Source organism: Oreochromis aureus, linkage group 16 (assembly GCF_013358895.1).
Source record: "Oreochromis aureus strain Israel breed Guangdong linkage group 16, ZZ_aureus, whole genome shotgun sequence".
Classification (NCBI taxonomy): domain Eukaryota; kingdom Metazoa; phylum Chordata; class Actinopteri; order Cichliformes; family Cichlidae; genus Oreochromis; species Oreochromis aureus.
In genome coordinates, this window is record NC_052957.1 from 26,585,013 (window position 1) to 26,605,564 (window position 20,552).

General features: G+C 41.1%; 1 protein-coding gene across 5 annotated transcripts in view; it reads right to left on the reverse strand.

The window, feature by feature from the left end:
• The window catches only part of sema5ba (sema domain, seven thrombospondin repeats (type 1 and type 1-like), transmembrane domain (TM) and short cytoplasmic domain, (semaphorin) 5Ba), a 174,610-nt gene that overhangs the window by 104,754 nt on the left and 49,304 nt on the right, over positions 1 to 20,552 (reverse strand). For all 5 annotated transcript variants that reach the window (XR_005608683.1, XM_039600236.1, XM_039600235.1 and 2 more), the window contains one exon: positions 558 to 785. Coding sequence is in view for 4 of the 5 variants with exons in the window: in XM_039600236.1 (XP_039456170.1) it covers positions 558 to 738 (181 nt within the window). In the remaining variant the exon portion in view is untranslated. The remainder of the gene's footprint in view (positions 1 to 557; positions 786 to 20,552) is intronic.

Here is a 20,552-nt window from a genome sequence, read left to right on the forward strand (position 1 = left end):
CCCCTCACCTCACCTTTAGGGGATGTGCATGATGAATAGCTCGGCTAAATTTCAACTGGATCGGCCTTTGTTTTCTCCCATGTGTATATCTAAGTCAATCGACAAATTGCTAAGTTGACAGCAGTACAGTAAGATGGACTTCAGCATGATTGCTCAGAGCAGAGTGTCCCCCATCTAAAGAAAAAAATGTACCCACTATGTCTGAATAAAGCTGGAGCTGACACTAAAGTGAAGCATGGTGGTTTTTTTCTCTCTTTTTGACTAAATAAGTCAGTAGCAGCAGCTTGACACTTGACTGCTTTCACAGCCTATCCTTTCATGTTTCCCTTATTTCAAATTCTTTTGTTAAAAAAGGAAACGGTAATAAATCTCAAATTTGAAAATAAGCTGTCACAGAAGAAAAAGCAAGATATCAAATTACCGGGAAGCTGAATGAAAATGCTAATTTTACAAAAGCCACAAACTGCATTGTCCCAGCAAAATGTGTCCATGTAGAAGCAGCACAGCAAGTACAGCACTGACTGATACAAAATGTGCGGTTGGAGGTGATCACCGACCTCTGATGGAAACCTTTGGATGTTCTTTCTTTGTGCACTCCGGATGGGTCAGGGGGTCCAACGAGGATGGGGTCGGGGTCGTTGGGACAGCGGAGTTCTGCGTGAAAACAGCCGGGAGGAGAAGGAGTAGGAAGAGGCCAGCCATAGACGAGGGGGCGGAGTCCTGTGAGGACGCAGTCATGGTGATGACCTCTCCTCTAGCTGTCAAGCTGGGCCTCCGGGATACAGCTGGAGAAGAGAAGAAATGACTTCAGCACCTCAATGCAACATTTCTACACCTGGCTTCAAAGGAACGAAGCTCTCTCTGAGTCACTTCAAAATCGGTTTTTTTCCCTCTCTCTCTCACAGACTTTCTATTCCTGAGGGCTTTCCTGAATGAAGCACAGGAAAACAGAAAGAGACTGAAAAAAACTGTGCAAAGGAAAAACATTTTGATAGAAAGGACATCATTGTGGGCTGAAAAACAAAAGAAACAGACAAATAGAGGGTGGCTGGAAAGATGAGCTAGAAAGCTGAGTGATATGCAGGAAATAAATGAATAGAGTTAGAGGTTAGAAAGACTCAGAGTGGGGAAAATCTAGCCAGAACGAGCCTTCTTAAAGAGGTACCCCACCTCTGACCCTCGAGATAATTATTTAAAATGTGCAATTAAACCTCTAAAGTTTATTTGATGGCTGATTAAAACAGGAAAATTGAACCCAATTGTGGACTGTTCAATGAGGCAGAAGGTTCCAGCAGTTAGTGAAGCAGCATCGAGTTCACTTAAAATCTGCGACTTTCAGAAAATGTTTGCACAACTTTGATCCTTGCATACACCTGACATCCTGGCATGTTTACTGCACATGTGATGCATTTCAGCACATTAATGGTTTCTCTCGCTTCCTCTGAATTACGTCTTATGCAAACAGACTTTGGCAGACTTACACGCGGATGTTTCCAAATGCACACACACACAGAGACACTCCTGCTTCCCCGGTAAATGTAATCTCTTCCAGTTATAACATATGAGTCTACAGTGCGGCGCTGAAACCAGCAGTTCATCATCTCCCAACCCCGCACTCCTTACGATGTTAGCTTAGCGGAGTGTAATGTTATTAAAGTAGATTAAAAACTGAGAGCATCAACTTTCTGCAGCACTTTGGCTGGGTTACATATCTCTGTAGTGTTTTCCTCACTAATGCTTCAATCAATAACAAATTATTAGCTTGGTTGAGTTGCAAATCAACCATATTGCCCTGCAATCAATTATCCCTCTCACTACAGCCGGTAACTAATTAGGCAAATGCAAATAGTGCCCATGTTTGTCATTACAATACAGTGGAGTCAACCGGCCTCTCGCTACTGCCAACTAAAATAATGTTGATGAAACAGGTGGAAACATTCAGTGCAGTCTGCAGTAGACTAGATTCAGTGAAGCTGGATGTGTTTCAAGCTTTAGGGCTGGTTGTTTCGACTACACCATGATGCAAAAGGAAAAAAAAAAAGAACCTTTTGATCATTTGCCCATATTTTATTTTGTGATTTTATAATGTTTGTCCTCCAGTCTGTAACATAAAAAAAAATTACACAAAAAAATGACCGAATCCTCTTTATGGGTTGCATGCGGGCCACTCGAGCCGGCAGCTGTCGGGGTTTTTGTTTCGTTGAGAGGAAGCATGAATATTTGAGTGCGTCATCAAGTTGAGACTCTTGAAAACGCATCAAGCCATTGTCACGTCTGCACGCTCTACCTCTTCTACTTTTGTCTTTCCTCTTATCAGACTTTACCTGTCATTGTTCTCTACTCTGAGACCTTCAGCACTTTGTTTTACTTGGTTTTGCATCTTCTTTTTCTTGCTCAACTCTCAACTACTATTGTTGTGCATTTAAGGAAGATAACATCTTCCATTTGCAGGCTATGATGCTTCCTAAGCTAAACCTTCATTTCACCTCAGAAATATAGCAAACAGCAAACCTTTACTGTCATTCAGTCATCTGGAACTTTTAGTACACACTTCAATTTTCCCCGCCTTGGTTATTGTAACTCACTTTTCATGCGCATCTCTCTGTCCTCCAGTTAGTGCAGAACGCAGCACAAAGCTGCTAACAAAAACTAGCCGGCGTTCACATGTCACACCTATTCTTGCATCCCTTCACTGGATTCCAGTGATATAGTATTAACAGACCTAAAAAGCTCTACATGGAAAACACATTTTTATAGATTAGCTTACCCTTAATCTTTTCCCCTTTATTTTAGAACATCGTTTGCGTGCGTGGAGGTGTGTATGTTGGAAAGAATGTGTCATAAGGCTGATTATGTGTCTGTTTATGTGTCTCTATGTTTAAACGTGTAAAATTATCCTTAACATGTTGCAAAATCACACTAGTCCTCTCTGCAATCAAGTAAAACACATATTTCCTGGTATCATCATCAGTATCAGTTTCTGATTAGAAAAAAAAAACACTTCTATGTTGGCAAATAGTGATTTTATCACTAAATTTTGACTTAGATAAGGATAATGAGGTCTGTGCATCTGGCAATGTCATGCAATATATATTCAGTGAAAAATATGACATTTCAGTTTTTATGTTTTTTTAATAGCATTTAACCTTCCTTTTGGCCTTGTGCAATAAACCCAAAATCCCTAATGCTTTTTTTGTCTTATATAAAGTAAATAGAGCTGACACCCTTCGGGGCGATCGTGGCACAAGAGTTGGCAGTTCGTCTTGTAATCGGAAGGTTGCTGGTTCGAGCCCCGGCTCTGACAGTCTCGGTCGTTGTGTCCTTGGGCAAGACACTTCGCCCGTTGCCTACTGGTGGTGGTCAGAGGGCCCGGTAGCGCCAGTGTCCAGCAGCCTCGCCTCTATCTGTTCTAAGTAAAGCGTTATACAAATACAGGCCATTTTACCATTTCTTTAACCAAAGTTATGTAGTGCGACTTCAGCTGTTCAGGAGGTTAAAGCTGAAAAATGTGGCCATATTTTTAGCCTCTTCCTATAGGACATCTGTTAGTTGCATAACTCACATGAGTACTTTGGATCAACGAGTGCCAAATTATCTTTCTAAATTCTCTGCATAACTTGTTCGATTCCTCCTTTCAAAAGTTGCATTTATCACAAACAAAGCTCAATGTTGTGCATGCAAGCAGAGATATGACAAAGACAACCGTATAAATGGTCAAGAAAAGTATTTCTTCCAACAGATTTGCCTTTCACTTCTCTCTTTTTTGGCATTTTCACTTTAACTAGATACCTCACAGCAGAGTGAGACATGACACACAGAGAGAGCAGGAGAGAGACAGTGCAGGATGACACCCAATTAAGGTTCCAAGGTAAAATCAAACCAATAATATTTTATTCAAGGGTATGAGTTTTATTCTTTAGAACATGTCATTTTTAAAAAATTTCTATTATCTGCAGGAGCAGCTTTGGCAGGTGCTTAATTCAGACTAAATCACTGAGTCCTGAAAGTCAAAGAATGACTCTACAAATCCTCTCATTAGTTAAAAAGCCGGGCTGAGAGCAGGCAGGCCAGGAGATCATGACAGATGACCGGGACTCTGCTGTAAGCTTGAAATTGTGGTGGCCGAGCTATCTTGGCACGGAGACGCACGGGGGGGGGAACTGTACTGTCAGCAGCAGAACGAGGCTGGTGTGTGGCTGTCAAATATTTCTGAGGAAAGGCATGTCATACACTCAAGCAAACCCAGATGCACTCAAATCTCAGCACCGAAAACAGGCAGAATCCAGACATGGACAGCTGGTCACACTCCATATTGGGTCACAGCGTGCGGGCAGAACTGATGCATGCTGTGTGCCAACATCAACTCCTGAGTGTGTCCGTACACACTTGTAAACCAATGTGCGTGTGTGTGTTTATGTGAAGCGAGAATCTTTAAGTCAGCTCCAAAGAGGCCCGATAGTGCCCATCCAATTTCCCATCCTGCTGTGTGTGGGATTAGCAACAGTTTGTCGGCGAGGAACCAGGACAATCAATACCACAGAGGAAGCTGTCCATAGGCAGACACACATGCGTGCACGCACACACACACACACACGTGCTTTTAAAAAGACTGTGAGCCACTGTTCGCCTGTCAGTTGATCATTCAGTCAGATACAATGAGTTAATTAGAGGTACACTATTTGCTTAGGACTTAGAGGATACCTGTGTGGATTGGACTAATAAATGTCCAAGCACGTCTCTTTGTCAATAATTTAAGGTGAGGAGGAGAGATTCTTACTGCATAGATGCTGTGAAAATGGTGTCTGAAGAGTACGTTTTTGGTTCTTTTTAAAAAGTAAAACTACTACAACAGCCAGACAGCTTTTTTAAAAAGAAAAAGAGGATGGAAGGAAAATCCACTGGTGGCCTAGGATGAGGAGGTTTTGTGGTCTCCAAACTGAGAGAAATAAAAGACTGTGAACTTTCAGACACTGTGATCTTAGATTTCTGTACTTTCACTGCTCTTATGAAATATTTCTCACTCGTTTTAAAGGCCAGCTGACATTAAATTACATTCTTAATAACATGTTCTGCTTTTTACTTTGAGCGGGTATGCAAGTACCTTAACTTGGAATGCTTACGATGTCCCGATTTGGCTTGACAACATGTTTCATTGGTATGCTATGAACATCCTCTGTCCAAGGATGCTGAATATGGATCCTTTGCACTTGTCCAAAACATTTCAGCCTTGGATCTCTAACTTTGTCTCCAAACCGCTCAGCCTGAGCTGTCCTTCTGATATGCTCATTTCTATTCTTGTGCATCCTCACAACAAAAACCTGCAGCTCTACCACCTTTGAACAATGATACACAACCAACCACTGGGAGGCAGGACCCCGAGTGCCAAATAAAATATGTAGATCATCAAGAATGACATTTTCTTACCAGAATGATCAGAGCCTAGGTTAACAACCACCGCCATCGGAGGTCCCGATGGAAACTGTGCTACCTCTGGGCAAAGACAAAGGAAGAGGAGAGGGGTCCAGCATGGTCGGGAGCAGCAAGAGAAAAGCAAAGGTAGGAGTGTGGAGGCGTGAGTAAGGGACTGCAGAAGGAAATGACGAAGACCACAGAGAGGAGGGCATGCAGAGAGTTGGCGTAACAGAAGAGGACGCAAGGGTGAAGGTGAAATGGAGACAGATGATCTGCTGTGGCGACCTAAGACGCTGAACAATGATATACATTAGCTTTTATTCTCACAGTCTCCTTTTTATTCAACGAGGAGTCAATAAAACACACAGCTGGGAAAAGTGAGCTGCTGTTTCCACTTTGAATACTATAGAAGTAAGAACACTTAAATGTACCTTCAAACAAATTCTAACAAATCCCTGTCCCCATGGCTTGTATGCTATACTGACCTTGGCTTTTACCTGAGCTGCAGCATGCCAGCTGCTGTCAATCAAACACAGCTCCAGCTGATTAAGACTTTTTTAACCTTTGCTTAAAGCGGGACTTACAAACAATACTTTCTTTTTGCATTTCATCTGAAAATGGCAGTGTGAGAGACAGCAAACAAACCTCTTGGCTATCACGCTTTAGCTTCTTTATCCCTATTTTCTGTTTTATGATGTAACCAGTTAGTATTTCTCACTTCTGAAAGCCCACTTCCAGTCATACGCTTCAAGGTTTTGTAAATGACATTTTGCATCATTAAATTTTAATCAACCCCTCAGCACGTCTTATTTAGTTCAACTTGAAATGCCTGAAAAAAGTGTCAATGTTAGCTAGCTAGCATTAGCTAGCTAATATTTTCTTAATGGGGACAAACTTCATCTAATGGCTGAAACCTTTTTGGTGGCTGGTCCCATAGCTAAGATGATGACCACTGAAGAAGAAAAACCTATGCACTCACAATTTACAAGCATAAGTATAGAAGTATGCAATATTATTCCTCTTCATCTGGTACTTTTTTTTCTTTATCGCCTTTCTGCCATGCCTGTGGTCGATAAGATCATCACTGAGCGTGTATCTGTTCCCCTGCTTTCATTTGTTCTTTGCTAGATTCTCTTGTTACCCTTCACACTCAAACTTTCCACAGCCAAGTCCTCGGTTTCTTTCATGGCACTCTCTTTTTTCTAGTTCCTAAAGCTCTCCCTCTGTTTGATACTTTGCCTGTTTTTGGATTTCACCTCTATTGTGCTTCCCTTGAACTTCACTATCACTTGGGATTAATATTTTGGATTTTAGTCTATACTTTGCATGTTGTGCCTCAAACTCAACATTAAAAAAATTGATAGCATTACTTCATTTTACTATCTTTTAAAAAAAGGAATGAATTTGAATATTTAAGTGAATGAACTCTCTTACCCTTAGCTGTGTACTTATGTAGGCTAAAAACTCATTTTGACTTAAATGTTTCAAAGCTAAAGGCAGTGTGTTTCCTGCCCAGGTGTACTGCATTAATATCTCACTGGGATGCTTCTATGTGGTTGCAGCATGTTGTAAACAACCCAGAGCAGTGCATCAACTCAGTTTTATTCCCATCGGCTTGCAATTAAAAGGGCTACACTGGTTTTGTGTTAGGCAATTTTGGAAAGCTGAACTTACACAAACAAGGTAAGCTGTTTATTTATTTATTTATTTTAATAATAATTTTAACTCTTTATCCAGGTGGCAGCCTGTAAATCTAAAAATTTCCCTCTGCAAGCTTCCACAAGTCCTCGCCAGTGCCAGCACGTATCTATGGCAACAGAGCGGCAAGTTGGTAGTTAAGCAGCAGGAACCAGGTTGAGTGTATTTAGGCACAGACCTCAACAGGCTCCTGAGGGGGGGGCTGGATGACGGATTGCCCAATGATGAATAGGAAGTGAAGACAATGAAAAGCTTGGAGTCGGGAAATATGAGCAATATGTATTAAATTAGGCAAAAAAATAAAAATGCATTCAGTAGGTAGACCTAAGAAAAGGAGGAAATCAAATACAATCCAGCAACTTTGCTATCAATAGTACTTTTGCAAAGCTTCCACACTTTCAGTTTTTGATGAGATCATAGGGGTGGTGGCACATGGCATTGCCTTATATTTAAAAGTGCAGCAGATATTTTTTCCTAATATATATATATATATATATATATATATATATATATATATATTGCAATATACAGTATTTTCCAAGTATATCTAACTTCTTAACACTCAAAGCACATTTACAGAAACGTGTAGGTTGTACAAGTGTCATTCATCTACTTTGGCCTCACAGTTTGACACAAGCCTTTCCATTTAGGAAAGGCTTGCTTAAAAATCCCAGCTACAACTACAGTGGGTCAACCAACTCCCTAGTCAAATCCAGCTGTATGACGTGTGATTCGATCTGCTTTATATGCAAAATGGCCAGTGTGAAAGAATTGTGGTGATATATTTGGTCATTGCTCCAAACTGGTGCATCTGAGGTTTATTGTTCACAGTTGCAACAATCTTGCAACCAAAGACGGCCTGAGCCAGAATGCTGAAGGTGTCTGCTAGGAATATGGGATGACCATCTCACAATGTTAATGCAGCTATGACTTCTATCTCAGAGCAACCAAGTGGAATGCAGCAATAACATCAATAGATGGTAGTAACACATTTAAAAAACAAAATGTTATAGATTCCAACAATAAAGGAAATCTAGCTGAGCTGCAATAGTACGAGTCCTCCAGCTGTTATCATGACAGCAACAAGGAGCTTACAGCATGGAAACAAACAGGATGAATTGAAGCCGTGTGATATTGCCCTAGTTCAATTGCTATTATCACTCACAGTCTATACAGTATGTGTCAGACTTGATGTCCTAACTTATGAGATTGATGGAAACGTGCCTTAAGGTGGCAAAGAAAACTGCTGCACTGCCATAAAACATCATGAACTGGAGCCAAAAATTTTAAGAGCTGTATGGATGCTCCAGGCTGACAAAGAAAAGCCTGAAAATGGCTCTTCCATTGAATAACCTCTGTTCTCACTTCTCTCCTTCATTTACTTGAAACTGTGGTGTCAAATAATGGTTCAGCCTGACAGCCTTGGCTCCAAATGTTACTGTTCACCTTCAGCCTGAGAACAGAAAAAAATAAAATAAGGGCCGGGCAGGGGGCCATAACTGCTATTTTTCAAAATGTGTTTGTCAGATTGCAACACATTCTTCCAGGCAGCCGGGCCACTCGTCAGGTGACCGCGAGCGATGCAGCCCCCAAACCCCCACATCTCACATCTACCTCTCTCTTACTTTCATCACTCCTTATTTGCTCAGCACAATAGAGACAGTTACAGAGCAGGAGTTTCCGGAGTCCACCCCACCTTTGCTGCTTGTTTGCCTCTTAATTTCCACCTTGCTTGCAAGGAGGGTACCTTTAATTACAAGTCAATGCCAGCTCCCGGAGCACAATCTCATCAGAGTCTGCTATGACACTGATTAAATTGCTTCTGGCCCGTTGGGAAGCAGTTCCTGCCTGGATAAAGAACTGTCTGTTTTATGCCATTTTGGAGCAGGAAGGAAGTCTGCGTGACCAGTGGGGTGTGTGCGTGGAAAAAGAAGAAAGGAGGAAAAAAGAAATGTGTTTGTTGCTTTTAAAAAGTGTCATCATAGACAGCAGATAAGTGTAATCGGTCATTTCTACAGCAAAGCTCTTTTTTTCCCTTGATTCGTTTGAAGTGATTAGACATCATTGTTAAGTATCTTTTACCACTTTTTCAAGTTAAGCCCCTCCAGAGCTTTAGGTGCATGAAAAATGTGTTGTTCCTACAGAGCCTGCTGCGATCCCAGTGCTCATCATTAGCTTTCATGGCACAGGAATACAAATACCTCCTCATCTGAAAGCTCACAGGAATCCTCTCTCACACAGAAATGAATTACAGCAGAAGGAAATAACACCTGTTTCCTCAAGGAACTGCATGAAGATCCATGCCTCCAACTCTGCGCGTAAATCAACGGGTTTTTTTTTTTAAAAAAAAGAAGGAAAAAAAAAACAGAACAAAAATGAAGCGGGGCTCGTTTCACACCTGTCGCTTTATCTCACCGTCATCTCCGCTCACTTGTGTCTTTACACGTGCCTTTGTTAAATTAATCCAAACGTGCTTTGTGATGAAGGCAGAGAGCCGCACTACAGTTGCACATTCCTGTCCTATTCAGCCTCTCTAACTTGTGTCCTCGGGGCAGTTTGGTCCAGCCAAAGCTACATTGACCATGTCTAATTCGACTCAATAGCTCAACCCCACCAATCTCTTTAATGCTGGCATTGTGATAGGGGGGTGGGTCGGGGGAATGGGGAAGGGGAGGGGGGGCTCCCGGGAGTGTCGAGGGAGCTGCGCACAATATGTAGACAACACACTTTGGGGAAGGACACACAAAGATGAAGATGATGGCGAAGATGGTTGCAGGGTCAGACAGAAGCCTTTTTTTTTACTCCATTCTTTTTTCTTTTTTTTTTTATAAAGAAGGGGTTACGGTGGGGTCACGGCAAGCATCTCTTGTTATTGAGTATCTTCAATCATGCTTGAGAAAGCAGACACAGGCAGAGAAAGGCTTTTCCATAGGAATGAGGGAGGGCTGACCTCAGACCGGGGAAAAATGTGCGTGCGTGTCTCTGTGTTTATGGGAAACATTGAGTGACAGGGCTGATGAGGTGGTGAGGTTGGCGGGTGGGCCGTCTGGATTATGTCCGATATCAAATCAGAGGCTGCTGCGGAATCGAGGCGTCACGGTGCCTCAGGGAAGGTGCCATCTGATATACTTGTAGCTGCAGACTGTCAGCCGAGATGTGCTCTGAGAGGAGGCAGAATAAAGAACACGGCGACAGAGAGGAGAAGAAACACCGGATATGTCTGCACACATTTTACTCATAAGCTTGTGACCATGAACGAATGTGTGAAGTACTGTGAGGACGGTGGGAGTATCTGACACCTGCCTTTAGTGCACTGATTTCTTTTATTTCGTCATAAAGGGAATATGTCAGCGTCTGTTTCTTCCCCGGTTCATGAATCTGTTTTCTAATAAATCAATTGCTGATATCTGCAACTGAAGGACATAATTGAAGTGAAAATGTCAACTGCTGTTGTCTTTCATCCAAAAGCGGCGCGTAGTATCATCATAATTTCTGTCATAGGAGATAAAGTCAGTTCGTTGCTTATATTCTTATTAACTAGGCCCCTATACAATATCCACTCGATAGTTACTCTGTACCGAGGCTTTTTCAGAAATGCATCAGTTAAATTACAATATTTTGTCATTCAGCGGGAGATGTGCAGCGATGCTCCTCCTGCAGACATGACAGCATATTTATAGAAGGGACTGCAATATTTCACACCTGATGCACACGAGAGAGCAGGGAGGAGGGAGGAAAGAGGGGTTTATTAAAAAGAAGTTATGCAACAAAGAAAAGGATTCATATTGCCTGCTTTTCTAAAAAAAAACATTTTTATCATAGTTTTTAAAGACAAAAACTAGTTTTTTATTGCTCATGAAAACAAGACTGACTATTCGGTGCCTTAAAACTGTCTTTTTTCATAATATTCGCCAGTTTATTAAACTAACCTTTTAAGTGATTTTGAGAAAGCAGTCTCTTTCTCTCTCTGCGTGTTTACCCATGTAGTGCTGCAGTCTTCACCTCACTCCGACAATGCTGAAACTGTTTTGGGACTGCGACCACATCTGCTCTGAGACTGCTGTTGTGGCTTTAAGGGAAAAAAGGAAACCAGCGCGCCTCCTCTGGTGCTGATTTGCGAGAATATTTGGGAGGTAGATACATTTAACACATTTTAACACTGAATTTGGACACATGGATGAAATGATGCAGATATAGTGGACTTTAAACATTTAAGGCCCCTGAAGCTCTTACACCAGCTTTCTGCTAATGAAAACTATAAGCTGCATATAAAGCGCAACAAAAAAGCGAGTACGTGGACATTGTTTTGTCTGGAAGGGCTCGAGGTAGAGTTTTCTTGATCTGATTTGTGAGCACATATTAGTCATGTCTAGCCTCAAATTAATAATCTGTGTGCACTAATTAGCAATTTGTTCCATTAAATTAATAACTAGTGCCCTTAATGTGCAAAATCATGTCCTCATATTACATAATTTCATCTCAAATTAGGTTAATAGCATTAAGTTACTCCAGCAGTCAGAGCTGTTTGAGTGTGGCTGATCAGTTAAAGAGTTTAGGCAGCAAAGAAATCTCAGTGTTTCATTGTAGAGGAGCCCACAGAATTTCCCAGAATTTAACATAAGTCAGACCAGTCAGAAATCTGAAGTGGTAATGGTGCAATCAGCTGGAAAAATTAGTGATATTTCACAGTCTGTGTAATATTTCTTTTCTTCTATAGTGCAAAGGAGGATGCGTTGGTGGGGCGTTGAAACTGTAATTAGAATCGATTTGTTTCTTAGAACAAATCAGTTTAGAGGACTAGCTTCAATAAACAGATCCTTTTACACTTTTGGCTTTGCAAACGCCCTCAGGTAGCCTCAGGCAAACGGCCCTAAATAGGTGATCAAACTCACGCTGGCCTCTTAGAAACGTGGAACTCAATTATATGTTGGATGTACTCGCAGCAAAAATCAGGTGAAGAGTATGATTTGGCCAGGAGTGATTGTACAAGAGTTTGATTGAAGGATAATGGGCTGAGGCCAGACAGACAGCTATTAATGGTCAGTAGACGGCCAATCAGGCTATCATTACACGATTTGATTGACACGCTGTGCCGAGGGGAGGCTTGGTCGAGGCTCTGTGTAACATAAGATACGCTGGGAAACGTCGAACCCCACACAGACTACGCAGACGGACAGGAATACAAATTCAAACCTCGCCTGCGTCTCACATCAAACACACACCTGTGAGTGCCAGCCATTTCATACCTTTCTACAACCCTGGTAGGTAATAATACACTGTGTCTGGCCCTCAGAAACTCTATTATGATTTCACTTGGCACTGTCAACTGCAGTCTCACACCTTCATTCACACACACAGAAACTATAATGTGATATTATCGACTGCATTTCTCTCTGTGTCTACCTGATACTGTTTCATTGTATGAACTGGGAACCCCCCCCCAGGCCCGTATTGATTTGAACTCACCCAACTAGTTCAGAGAGCTGAGGGAATAAGAGACTGTTCAATTTTGGCCAACAGTTTCACATTAGAGCGCTACTATACAGGCTGAGCTCAGGTGCATTATAGGAAAACAGGGTGCAGCTGGCCTCATGAGTGAAGCAATCTCACAGCAGTTTCAGAAAACCATGTAAATGCCAAGGGTTAAGCATGAAACAACTGTTGCATAGGATTCCTGGGAGTCAGGAATGTAGAAAAAAAGAAATGTTCTAGTTAAAAAGCGTGTTTAATTACCATAAATAATGTCTCACCATATTCAGTGGAAACAGTCAATGGTCTGCAGGCCCTCGAGCACGAAAGCTGCAATGATTTTGAACATAAACTGCGTGGATTTCACAGTCTAACTGCAAAAGTTCAGATATTACATCAGCCCTCTTAAAAAAAAAGAAGGAACAGATGTTTCTCCTTTAAATGGTCTGTGCAAGCAAATGTCTAAACCTCCAGAAATGTTACAAAAAACAACAGCAAGGAAGCAAAAGTGATAGATTCTCAAATATGATAAGCTGAAACCACTAAATGTTGGCCAATTTTGCTTTGAAAACAATCTTTGTAAAATGTGTTTTGTTTCTCCAGTCTGGGCCTTTCTTCTTGTAGGAAAAGAATATTTAGTAAAGTGAAGACGGGAAAATTACGCTAAAAATTCACAGTTTTACAAGCTGACATGTTTTAGGAGGTCAGAAGAAAATGGGTAAGGAACTTATTAACTAAAACCAAGTCTTTATATCTGGATACAATGCATTTAGTATTCAGTCAGAACATACGGATGTAATTTATTGTACATCTCCACTGTTCCTGAGTGCTGCCCTTTTTCTTGTTTAGCAGAGTGATGTGTCAGAGGGTCAGAGGTACGGTGTCTAGATGATGGGCTATTAGGGAACAAAAAGGCAAGGGACATGAGTAACCACTCAAACAAAAGGTCTGTTCCACACATTTCTGTCTTGACGCAGCTACAAAAGAGGGGGCTTCAGAGCCGCCGAGCAGAGGTTGTTAATTGGAGAGCCAAAGGTCACTAAGAAAAAGGTACGGTTTGGCGGCTGGCTTTGGTGTGTGTGTGTGTGTGTTTTCATTCCGCTTTCTGTGCTCATGCTCTTTTTGCTCAAAATGAGAACTGATTAGATGTGAATAGTAAGGGCTGGAAAGGCGAGGTATGTTTAAGTGTTCTAGCAAAGGAAGTCTGCGCCAGTACTTTTTGAAATAAGGCTGAACGCTTGAACTTTTTACCTTGAATAAAACCAAAGTAAATAAGCCTTAAGAAACTTCTGCTGAAAAACATGAGCTGACTATATCATTCCTGTTGACGATCGACTGATTTATTTTCCAGACGATTCTCAATGGGACTTTTGAAGTTGTTTACTTAGTTTTTTCTCCCGTAGTTCTTCAGATTCATTAAGTTATTAAAAACATGATACCTTGTGGTATGTTGCAATGGGCTCTTATTATTATTATACAAAACATTTAACAGAGTAAACAGTGAAATAAAAAAAGTCCACTTGATGTCCTCCACTTCAGATTTTTGTAGCTTGGATTGATTTTGTCTTAGGTGACAAAACACGTCGCAGTCGAATCAAACTTTAAAAGTTAACTGGTGAAAACGAGTAGCAGAGCATCTTTTGCATGGTACCAATGTAATTACATTCAATCATGTATTTGAAATAACTGAATGAACCTTGCAGGTATAATTATGTTACAGGCAGATAGAATAATTTATAATAACGACGCTTACGAGAGGCAAATAATCTTTTAAAAAGGCACGTCAAAAGCATTAACATTACTTTATCGACTGATCATGTTAAAACATACTAAGTGTTATAAACACACCTTTAATTTCCTGCCTCACATCGGTGAAACTGCAAGTTCTGTAATCTGTTAATTTGTTGGTATCAGCCACAACAACAACACAGCCACCAGTTGTGTTACTGGCCCCACAAATTCCAAACTGATGCATGTCCAAATACACCAAAGCTCATTTCAGTTCAGGCATTGCTTAATCTCATTCAAGGACACAGGCGATCTCGGAGACCTGGCGTGCTTTCAGATCTTTTGGTGTGTATTGTCTGGGCTGTTTAATGCCCTGTACGATGAGATACAGACACAGCAGGGCGATGGAGGCTGTGCCGATAACAGCTGATAACACGAGATAGCGGCGTAAGACTACTCCTTGCTTTCAGACATCAAGGAGCTGCAATGACACAAACCAGCCGAGGAATCTTAACTAGCTCACCCATCAACACAACAATGTGTTCATGTGAGGTGTAAAGACCTCGAAAAAAATTGGAACCTATTCTTTGCTACCGCTGAGAACCTCTCGCTGCTGCTGCACTCCTGATGCACAGATGACCTCCAGAGTGCAGGAGCCTGCTCTGTGCGTTATTTGCACCACACGCGTGCCAGCCCTTCCTGCCCTATAGAGCAAAGCAGGCATTATGAAGCAGGGATTCAGACAGCTCACACTTATTAGCTGCTATCTCAAGGACGACAAGACGCGCTCTGTTCTAATTAACTGGAGCGGACACCAAACAAAACGCACACAGAAGGCAGAGCCAGACACTGTAATTGATGAGCAAATTTATTACATCCGACTTCAAAGAGAACCCAGATCAAAACATATCACATGATGAGTAAAGCTAGAGATACACGATGTGATGGGTGCAACATGCCCAGCGCACAAATACAGACTTATGAAGGTGCGGCTGCTAATGCGTGTTTGTATTATTACAGCTTGCATCGTGGCATTAATAATTACTGCGGCCTCGTCTTTGTGTGCATGTGTCAATTTTTAATACTTGAGTATCGAAAGGGAGTACAATGTGAGCGCAGTGCTTACATAACTAAAATAAAGACATGCCTTACTGTGGGTAAATGAATAAAGTTTTAATATAGTGTAGCACAGTTTAATATTTCACATAATCATTATTCTCTAAAATGATGCTGAGCCATTACATTTGAAAACCTGGGAATATGCAGCTCTTACACAAACTTTCCTTGTTTGTGTTTTTGGTGAGAGGTGTGTTCAAGTTGTGGATGAGTTCTCTCTTCTGAAACTTTCATCTGGGGAGAGTGTGAACAGTACCATGAACACCTACTGTGGAAAAGTCTTGAGTTATCCTTCATTTTATTCAGAGTTTGCGAGGAAAATTGGAAATAGGTACAGAAATTTATGTGCAAACATAAGTGGAAATACAGTAAATATGTGTTTAGTTCTAATGAGCTTCATCTGTAGTATTTGGTACCACACACGATCACTAATTTCCAGTCCATTTGGGGTCAGGAATAGCTTCTTGACAGCCATCTTTCTATTGAGACAATTTCCGATTAGATTTTGATGAACATTAAAAATCAACTGAAGATCCAGGACTAGGACCGCCCCCATTTCTTAAGACCATGACTGACAGATACTGTTGGTCTGCTCTGGACAGTTTTTCGATCCGCCACTTCTTCTACTTTTATCCTCCACTTGTCCAGTTTCCTCAAATAATTTGAGGACACTGCACACCATAAGATAAGTTTTTGACTAATAGCTCCTATATGATTTTATATTTGTCAAACTTTTCACAGATTCACTAGATTCGCTGCTAGTAACAAAGTCCCTAAAGGTGCAATTTAAAACCGTTTCTTCACTAAGTTAGGAGTTGTGTGTTGATATAGCACTGGCTCATAGCTTGAGTTAGGTGCCTTTTTTTATACTTAAATCATGGGTAGGCACATGGTAAGTGGTTTAACAAATGAGTCCTCTGAAAACAGACAGGGAGTTGATTGAAAATTAGTGAGAAAACAGCCATCGTCCAAAAAAAAAGACCTTGAGAAAACCTGGAGAAGAAAACTTTTTTTTGCCTCTGATGATCATTTTTACTATCAGTATATTTCCTGGTTGTTTGCTTTGTCCAGTCAACCAGCCTGAGTCAAAGTGAACAAAAGGCACGAAACCTTAAATCTGAGAGTGTTTTTTCCTTTTTTAAAATAAATGAAGCAGCGGTGTTAAGCTTATTCGCTCGCAGGCACATACGGCACAATTCGATCTTGACTGGGTCAACAATCTTTTTCATGTTTTGCGGCAGAAGCTTTGGTGAATTTGGCCTTCAGGCTGTACATTTGAGCCAGCCATAATTCATTTCAGTGACTAATCGAATCACATCTATGACAATATTTCAGTATTAATTAAAGATGAAAAACAGCTTCAACAAACAACACTTTCTTGACTGTCTTCCCAGTTGATTATAGTGTCTGCCTTTGCTAACATTGCAATTAACTGCTGTGTTTGCGAGCGCGATGCAGGAAATACCCCCTGCCAATTAAAGAGAGGAGGGTTTGCTGAGTGTTATTAGCAGAAGTGATCCACAGCCATGATCCCATCAACAGCAGCCATGCTCAGGGACACGCAAGGGGCAATGAAAAGAGCCGTGAGCCTGCTGCAGAGCCTGGCGTTTCACTGGATTCAATCCCGCAGACTGCCCTGATCACTCACCCTGGACTGTGGGCAGGAACACATTAAGGGAGCACCCATATCACAAACACCCACAATAGCACACATCCACAATGGCGACCTAGAGACACACACACACACATTCCAGAGGCGGTAATCACGAGTTTTACCAGGGCTTTTTGAAGAAACACATCAAATTTCACAGCCTGCACACAGCTCATGACATCTATACTGGCAACAAAGTGTCTGAAACCCTCATATTGGGCATGAAAATGGAGAAATATCTTTAAAACGCTGACTCTGAATAAAAGTAGGATATATGCACACCAGCAGTAATGGTGAAATACATTATTTAAGTGACTATATATTAAAATATATTTACATTAACTGCAAAATGTGCTGGATGTGCCAGTCTTCTCAGAGCACAGTTGTTATCATTCTAGGACAAAGAGATATCTTCTGTCTAACAAACAAGAAAAAAAAAAAAACTACTAGATTTTTGTTGTTGTTGTTGTTTTACATAAAATTTTAGTCAAATTAAATAATAAAATACATAAAAACATAAATTGAAAGTTGTTTTTTAACTATAGGAGAATCCAAAATCCCATTCATGCGTATAAAGCTTATCTGTGAGGTGTGTGGTAGTAATCTCTATTAGTTTGTGTATTGTTCTACTGCACATTGAGTATTTACATACCACATTTTAATCTTCATTCATATCAAACTTAATTTCAAAATAAATACTACGACGTTTTTATTATGCATGTTTGCCTTCTGTCTTTTCTGCTGATAGCTTTTGACATTTTACAGGTAACGCCCTTTTCTTTGTCCATGCAGCCATGGCAGTAAGTGCTGTTTATGACTGTGACCCAGTTCCTCCATTTATTGCAACCATTCGCTGGTGCTGTGAAAAATAAACATATCACTGAATAAACTGGTACCTGAAATAGAGAGTTCTGAAGCTTTCATTCATTATTCTTTTTTTTAAATTCAGGTTTTGCCTATTTATAAAATGTCAAACATTTAAGGTCATATTTTTGCATTTCTTTTGAGTACAGATTCCACTTTCGCGGCAGCATTGCTCCTCTTCTCTCTGTTCTATTTCTGTGGCACTGAGCTGGAAGAAAAGCACTAATGAACCCTTCTGCTCCTTGCAAGTTCCTTTCCTTTCTCCGCTGGTAGATCTGAATTGCAACTTCACAAAGCCACCCTTGCCGTTACCGAACGCACCCGAGAAGCTTTAACCGCCAGGAAAGCAGGGCAGGATCGGAACTCACAGAAATGTAATGTGACATGAACGCTTAAGTTTTATGGCCAGGGCTGGAGTTTTGTCCGGCTTTGTTCCTAATGTTTTATTTCCGAAAACGAGCGAGCTCGACGAACCCGCTGCAGATGAGATGGTGATGATAACACAGCCCTTTTTGCTAGTGTGTCTCATTATTAATTCTATTATGGATAGCTTCCTAGCATGGAGCCCCATTAGACAGAGTTAGCCCACTAGAGCACAGCAGAACTCAGGTTTAATTGACACCACGGCACACACGGGAACGTTGAAGAAGGCATGATCTGAGTGCATGACTGATCAACGCAAATGCCAGCCTTCTCTCACGAGAGTGTGAATTTCGAGGAGGAAAACAGCAAATGTTTGAATTAGTTTTCCAACAGGAAAGAATGCAAAATGAAAAGTATGAAAGCAGAAACCCTTAGTAGCTTTAAATACGACTATGAGGCACAACTGCAGTCGTATGAATTCTGTATCCTCTTCTAAACATCAATATCAAGCTTCAGCTGAATTACCTTAGTCCACATAAGGGCCGACAGTTCATCTATAACAGACACATTTTCCCTCTCGCATGGTAATGGCACACTGCTGAAGTGTGTCAAAGTGATCAATCACAGGCAGGCTGATAACAAGCTTGTGCCAAATGTTTAAAGAGCTCTTTGTGCCTATGCTGTGCTGTGTGTGAGCACATACTGGCTCGGATGGCAGCACCGAGCTCAGGGCTTTGGTCATCCAGACACAACACAGGCCATTTGTTTAGCTCGTTACTGTGCTTTTTTATGTGTCTTCTGTTATAGCGCTCTGAGAAAACACTAGAGTAACGTGACAAACAGAAAATAAAAAAGAGTAGATATCAGATCCATTGTTCGGCATTTTCGAATAGCTTTATTGAATTTTATCTGAGAAAAAGCTTTCTATATGGACATTATGGACCTGGCTCGGACATTTTACTTGTTCACGTCTGAGCCGTAGATGAAAATAAAAACTTAATAACAGTCAAAGAAAGCCGCAGACACTTAAGTCTCAGACACAAGTTTTCAAAATTCGAAATGAGAAGGCCAAAAGAAAATTACTCATCGTCATTATCGAGATAAGTGGACGTTCCAGGGCTAACGCACACAGTGATTGATTTTTATTGTACTTCTTACCCGGTATCAAACTTTGTAATTGCAATATGAAACTTTGCCGGTAATCATGTTCAACTCCTTACAAATGGCAGACAATCTTACATTACCTATGGGAAAGAGGAGCAGCTGGCGCAGCAAATGCTATGACAACCTTGGAGACTCTCGCCGGATATCCCCGCAGAAAGGTAAGGGGCAGCAGACGAGCAGTCAGGAAGCATGAAACCACAGGAGGAAGCCAGCAATGCAGAGGAAAAAGCTCTCTGATTCATAACTGTGAGATCGTTACACCACGAAACTAAGGCATTCCACCTCTTCCAAATATTGCTACAAACTGCATGATAGTGGCAACACAACTATGTGCTAATACAGAAACAGAACAATAAATCGCTGACTTTTAACTGAACAAACTCAAATGTTAAATTTAATTAACATTGTCTAAAACACTTTAATGTGATTTAAAACTGTCTTAAACGTGTCTTAAAACTGCATATACTTTAATGGCCAATAGGGGGCGACTTACTCTGGTTGCTAAAATACTTCTGATTGCCTAGAACAGTGTTTCCCAACCTTTTGGAGCCACAGCACATATTTCAGAAAAATCACACGGCACACCAACAAACAAAATATCACAAAAAGCATATTGATAATTTTCCCTGGCGCACTAGGTGTAGCAGAATTGGCTCAGTTTGTCCCCAGTATACATTTTTGCTTTCTTCTAACCACTACTCATGCTAGGGCCCTCATCTGGGTCGGAATTAATTTCTTCTTCATCTTCTTCCAACTGGCAGTTGGCAACCCATTTAATTAGAGCAGGTAATTGTACTGCCCTCTGTTGGAAGAGAATGTAATTGCTCTGCCCGTTACTCACACCGATCGCTTAGACCAGCGGTCCCCAACCTTTTTTGCACCACGGACTGGTTTATGTCAAACGATTAAAAGAAATAACTATAAAAACCAATAAAACCCCTGAAAAACATACATTTCACACCTGAGCCTCAACTCTCGCGGCCCGGTACCAAACGACTCGGGGGTTGGGGACCGCTGGCCTAGAAGACCTTTGACTCCCTTGCTCTGTGACCTCAATAAACAATTTCATCATCACTTTATGGAAAAG